Below are 6,691 nucleotides of genomic sequence, written 5' to 3'. Positions count from 1 at the left end.
GATGAACCATACCATACCATATTGTGATACCTTCCGTTATTAGGCTACGAATCGTTTAAAACAAAGATTTTGACATTTCAAGTACACCATTATTGTCTCGATTAGCACATTGCTTACGCCTTTATACCTACATTTTACATACCTCACCGAAATCCTTCATACTAATTACCAACACCGCCAGAATTTTTCCGCATGCAAGAAAAAGGTTTTGACAGCACACATTGTAGTTTGTTCGCAACAGTTGGCTACCATAGAAGTAGTAGAGCATGGATTTACGCTTTGAATGTATCTTCTAGTGATGGGCTAAACTGCGATTTTCCGATATCAGTGATTTCTGTGAATGCTACTTTTGAGTATCTGTGATTCTTAACTGTGATTTGTCGCAGTTAAGAGTCGCAGTTAAGGAACATAGGTCGTGTATCCCTCCGCCACTGCTATTTCTGCGATTTCTGCTACTTCCGCGATTTCTGCTACTTCTGCTACTTCTGCGATTTCTGTGACTTCTGCTACTTCTGCGATTTCTGTGACTTCTGCTACTTCTGCGATTTCTGTGATTCCTGCGATTTCTGCGACTTACCACCATATGAGAAAGTTACATCTGTCAACACAGAAAATTGCATCTCAACAAACCTGTCTTTGGCAAGTATGTTTTACGTTTTTTCTTCCGTTGGCTTTAATTTTGTATTAAAGAAACAACTGTGAAAATATTAATAGTGTAATTAATATGTAAGTAGACGTACAGTACCGTAATAGTTCGTATTTAGAAAATGAATTGTAACATATTGTTATGTTCACAGGTACCTGAACTACATTTCAGTCACTCAGTAAAGTGATAACTCAAAATATCATTGTCAACAGATCTGAAGAAATTGCCCCTGTGTCTTTAGACCGTTTTCGTCAGACGAGAGGTTAGTTTCTAAGCGTTTCGATGGACTTAATTACTTCAGTGTGATCGTTCTTGCAAATGTCATATTCATTATAGCAAATATTAGCAATCTACTCTGTCAATTATATTGCTAGTAATTAATGACAGCAAAAATTGTTTAATAATCCTTGTGTTTTTGCAGACACAGTTCTGACTCTGATTACTGGTTGCTGTACGTATCTATCCACATCAAGGCTGTTTTTGAGAGAGACTAGTGAAGATTCAAGACAGTTCTTAGAGGATTTGCAGTTTAAAAGTGAAATAATTGTGAAATAAGTGTGTGAATGATTAAACTGTGTTTTATTGAAGTTGTTGTGCGATTTTAAAGGAATAATAAATGTCAAATACAGTGAGTGAATAATAAAAATCTCATTTTCCACATGTTTAAGCCGCCCTATACCCATAATTTTCCGCCACTTACTTATTGGTAAACACTTGTTGGAGAGTGACATGCCGCCCCCCCCCCCCTTTCACCACAATCTTGGTGTGACACTGACCTGTAGCTTATCCCGAAGTCTACAATATGCATTTTGAGGCTGTTGATATGAAAGTGGGAAGTACAGATCTTCCAGTTAAATCAGGAATAGGAAGTGCATTACTTGAAAGTAACACAGGAAAAGCTTACTTATGTAGGTGGTAGTAGTGTCAGCAAAAAGTTCTTGTGTGTGAAGTTGCCATGTAGAACACCAGGTGTAAAACTTTTCTCCCGAGTCTTGAACTGTGTCGGAACAAAAGTGAGGCATTCATATGACTGTTTTCATTTCTCTACACTTATACAGATGTCTGAGTTCTGCTGTGTTAACACTAAAAAGTCCTGTAGGCATGTGGAGTATTAACCAAAACTGTCATATTGGAAGCAGAATCAAACACATTTGTTACGTTACTAGATATTTTCAGGAGAAAAAGGCAATGTTGTTTCTTATTAATATAATACATTCAGAGTCACAGCAGTATTTGACCAACCATAACTGATGCTGAATGTGCATGTCGTCATATAATATGAAGGGCTTATTTCAATAGTGGTACAAGTCCATCACCTCCACTTTTCTGTCTATAATGCGTCTGAAATTAGTGATCCAAACAAACATAAATAAAGGTTCATCTCTAGCAAGAAGCCATATGCTTGAATATTTCTGGTATCTCAAATGCAGATTTGTCAGCGCTCATTTAACTTTACGACTCTGTATCTCAAAATGAACAAAAATGGACTTGTACCACTATTGAAATAAGCCCTTCATATGCACACACAGCACATCGAACTCGTGGGGCACAAGGCTCTCATAACGAAGTACGTACGTCGGTCAACAGATGTCACTAGGAAAAGTATGTTAACTGCGCTTTTTAGTTGCTACTTGCGACTCTTAGTTGCGATTTGTCACAGAAATCGCAGTTTGACTCGGTAGCGAATAGCGTAGTATGAACTTTGCTCAACAGATGGCAGTGCTAACTGCGCTTTTTAGTTGCTACTTGCGACTCTTAGTTGCGACTTGTCACGGAAATCGCAGTTAGACTTGATACCGCATAGCAGAGATGGACGTAGTACGAACTTTGGCCAAAAGATGGCACTGTTAACCGCGCTTTCTAGTTGCTACTTGCGACTCTTAGTTGCGATTTGTCACGGAAATCGCAGTTAGGGATACCGTATCGAAGAGATGGACGTAGTACGAACTTTGGCCAACAGATGCCACTGTTAACCGCGCTTTTTAGTTGCTACTTGCGACTCTTAGTTGCGACTTGTCACTGAAATCGCAGAAAGCAGTGCTAAATTCGAGCAATAGATGGCTCACGTCTTTGAATATGAAATACTACTTGCGACTGCTAACTGTGACTGAAATCGCAGTTAGATTCTGTAAAGTTGCTACTGTGATATCTGTGACTTCACAGTCACTGTGATTTCTAACAGATACGCGATTTCCTGCCCACCACTAGTATCTTCAATGAAAGAAACTTAAGCGAAAACGAGGATGAAATGCACTACTTTGCTGTAAAACATTGTTTATGAGTACCCTAAAGCGTAGGTCTACTTAAAATTTGCGTCTCAAAATTAAGACTATATTTAATATACATATTTCATACCCGCATGTATGAGAAATGTCTGGTAACTTTTGGGAGAGTTCGCACAAGTAAGTGTGCCTAGTTAGCTAAATAATCCACGAAAGTTACATTGATTTTGGAATTTCGTATATTTGCAGGTAGTACAGAAATCTCTTGAAAATGGCTGGAAACTTTTGGCAGAGTTCTCACTAGTAAGTCGAAAACCTCGCCGATATTCCTGGAGTGGCTTTGTAAACATTGGTTTAACTAGAAAGTTACACTGATGTTTCTTCGGTGGAAAAAAGCACTTATAAGTGGAAACCAACTGATATTTATACTAGTGCCAGAAAAGATTGATATTGCAAAACGAAATCATTATCTTGTAAAAAATATCTTATTGAAATTAGCGTCACGATGGATGTAAACAGTTCTCTGTAACTTTGTTATTGACCCGGCGTAGTTGACATTATTGAACACTTTGTAACATTTACCAGCTAACGTGACTTTGCATTTGCTTCTATAATTTCCACTCGTTGAATCCAAGATTCGTATTCATAAATGCCTTGTTAAATTTCGTTTTTGTGAAAGACAAATATTTTACTGGTTCAGAATATGCAAAGCCTTGAATATATGAGTATAGAAAAAGGCAAAATTAATATAATAGTCTTCTGGTAAGGATAGATTCCTAGTTTACATTGCCAGTGAAATGTCCGTTGCATTTGTTCCTGTGGTGTAAGATGTGAATAGTATGTGTGTTGTGTAATATGATCTTTTTTTGTACATTTGAGATTATTGATACATAGTTAGAATGCAATTACCAAGCCATAACACGTGGTGTTGTCAAGTTTTGTGCTCGTGTCAGATTAAAGTCCGTATTACAGCAATTACAGGACTAACAGAAAGATTGTTTCATGTTTGTACACATGATCCAGAATTGATACCCAAAATTTCATGGAGCAAATATGACTTGCTGCTTTTTTTTCTTTTTATGTGAGGAGCAGTTTCGTGTAGATGAAGCTGTTAATTTGCACACATTTTATGTCCATTGTATTTCACTTTGGTTATGCTTTAATTGTGCTTTTGTTACAGTCAGCAGTGGCTTCTGGATAAACAGGACCTGATCAGAGAACGGCAGTATGATTTAGGAATTTTAACTGAAGAAGAGTACCAAAAAATTTTCATCTTCTTTTGTAATTGTGAGTAATCAACTCTAAGACGTAAATGATTGGCCCAGTTTTTACTACTGTATGTTTCTTTTTTTTATTTTGGTGTTACCAGATTTGGTGGTTTGTGCTAATTAGACCTACTAAATCATTGTTTTGCTAGAACTGTTTTCAATGTTTCATAGCAAAATGTGTTGATGTAAGATGTAGTATTTGCATACTTCACATTCCCTATAAATTATTAAACTGCATATGTGGTTCACAGCTAGTAAAATAAGACAAATGTATTCTCAGAACTGTGTATCTTTTGTGAGTAAATTATTTAGCCAAAGAAGATTTTTCTTGCTGCAACATAATAACGTCTACAAATTGTGTGTTAATTTCTCATGTGATATTGTGACATCTTGCACTTTTAACTTAGATCTTCTGTTGTGTTATTCAATAATTTCAGTTGGATGTCATTAGAGTTCTCTCATCAATGCAGCATCTAATTCTTTACCCAACATTACCCATTTGAGCAAGCCCCTATCGCAGAAGACCTGTAAGGTGGCAGAATTGAACTAAAGTTTACCAAGTGTTATCTGGGGATAGTAGTTGCATGCTGTACTGAACTTGTGCTTGTTGTTGTTGTTGTTGTTGTTGTTGTTGTGATCTTCAGTCCTGAGACTGGCTTGATGCAGCTCTCCATGCTACTCTATCCTGTGCAAGCTTCTTCATCTCCCACTACCTACTGCAACCTACATCCTTCTGAATCTGCTTAGTGTATTCATCTCTTGGTCTCCCTCTACGATTTTTACCCTCCACGCTGCCCTCCAATACTAAATTGGCGATACCTTGATGCCTCAGAACATGTCCTACCAACTGAACCCTTCTTCTAGGCAAGTTGTGCCACAAACTTCTCTTCTCCCCAATCCTATTCAATACCTCCTCATTAGTTATGTGATCTACCCATCTAATCTTCAGCATTCTTCTGTAGCACCACATTTCGAAAGCTTCTATTCTCGTCTTGTCCAAACTATTTATCGTCCATGTTTCACTTCCATACATGGCTACACTCCATACAAATACTTTCAGAAATGACTTCCTGACACTTAAATTTATACTTAATGTTAACAAATTTCTCTTCTTCTGAAACACTTTCCTTGCCATTGCCAGTCTACATTTTATATCCTCTCTACTCTGATCATCATCAGTTATTTTGCCCCCCAAATAGCAAAACTCCTTTACTACTCTAAGCGTCTCATTTCCTAATCTAATTCCCTCAGCATCACCCAACTTAATTCGACTACATTCCATTATCCTCGTTTTGCTTTTGTTGATGTTCATCTTATATCCTCCTTTCAAGACATTTTGGTAGCAATGCATAACCATGTCAAGTTAGAGGCACCCAGGGGGAGAATTATATGGCATAGCCAGTGACAAGCTGGTAGCAGCTAAATGCTGCGAGATGCTCACATTTTGTGCACAATACTTCCTTAATTTTGCCTGTTTGCCAGATATTGACATTTTTGTTCGTGATCACTTTCCACAGACTTGTTAGGCCTACTTTATATACAGAGTTTTTCTGAAATACTAGATTTAGGTTTTGTTGACACAGACTGATGTCTTTGTTGGCAGACAGGTCTGTAGGTTAGCAGTCACGCTATGTACTGTGTTAAGGTGGGAGATGATTATTTGGTTGAGAGTTGGCGAAGCAAATAATGTAGATATACAGTTTTCCAGCTTGTGACAGCCCATACATAGTAGTGGCTAAGGTTGGGTGTTTAAGGGGGGAGGGGGGACACTAGTGCAATGGGCAATCCCCTGTGATCTGCTGCCTTGCTGTTTTCCAGCAACTCAAAGTGTGCCTTTAGTCAGTTAGCGTCTTGAATCTCATTTGACATGAGCTACAAAAATAGATCAACTAAACTGTATAAAGGACAGTCCATGGGTTGTGCTTGCTCACCGTATAAAGCAGATGTTGGTAATATGTCTCTATGTCTAGTTGAAGGCAACCAGAGGGGGCATGATGTGTGGTAGCCAATGGAAAGGTGTTAACTGCATGTGTCACGGTGCTGCTAACATATGAATTAATTGGGTGTTCTATCCTTTACATTCTGCTGTTGATGCATGTTGACATATCTGAGATTATCAGTTCATCTGGAATACAAATCTTGATTGTGGTGACAAAATTACTTTCTCCATTTTCTGCTTTTGCCACTAATACAAGATTCTTTTACTGTTCTGTACAGCACTGTCTGTGTTGAAATTAGTGTTAACAATTTTAACTCAAAGGCAGAATCTGAATTTTACCAATGTCTAGGTTACATTGGAAGATAACAATTTTTGTTGAGAACTACCAACAATTGTGAAAGTGATATCTTGGTTGAGGTAATAAAAAGAAACGCAAAGATGAGGCAAAACTAATTAATGAAAACTCAGTGTTATATTACTTATTACATGCTTCCATGCATTTGCCCCTGCAAACAAAATGGTTTTCTCCAAAAATTCAGTTTGATCACACTCTAGCAGCTACTAAGTAAAGGTGGTTGTGTTACATTAAATCTCTGATGATCAAAATGCAAGCATT

The 6,691-nt window shown here is 37.6% G+C and overlaps 1 protein-coding gene across 2 annotated transcripts in view; it reads left to right on the top strand.

Annotated features, from left to right (window-relative positions):
- The first annotated feature begins 255 nt into the window (after positions 1–255).
- LOC126162045 (cyclin-C) overlaps positions 256–6,691 on the top strand; it is a 49,650-nt gene continuing 43,214 nt past the window's right edge. The window contains exons 1-4 of one of the 2 annotated variants that reach the window (XM_049918283.1): positions 256–293; positions 2,862–2,943; positions 3,122–3,171; positions 4,049–4,155. In XM_049918283.1, coding sequence (XP_049774240.1) covers positions 3,140–3,171; positions 4,049–4,155 — 139 coding nt within the window. In that variant the 5' untranslated portion in view covers positions 256–293; positions 2,862–2,943; positions 3,122–3,139. Of the gene's footprint in view, positions 294–2,861; positions 3,049–3,121; positions 3,172–4,048; positions 4,156–6,691 lie in introns of those variants that run through there. The other variant, XM_049918284.1, reaches the window with a different exon arrangement.

Source organism: Schistocerca cancellata, chromosome 2 (genome assembly GCF_023864275.1).
Source record: "Schistocerca cancellata isolate TAMUIC-IGC-003103 chromosome 2, iqSchCanc2.1, whole genome shotgun sequence".
Lineage (NCBI taxonomy): Eukaryota > Metazoa > Arthropoda > Insecta > Orthoptera > Acrididae > Schistocerca > Schistocerca cancellata.
The sequence above is the reverse complement of the archived record's forward strand: the minus strand, read 5'-3'. Positions and strand labels throughout refer to the sequence as shown.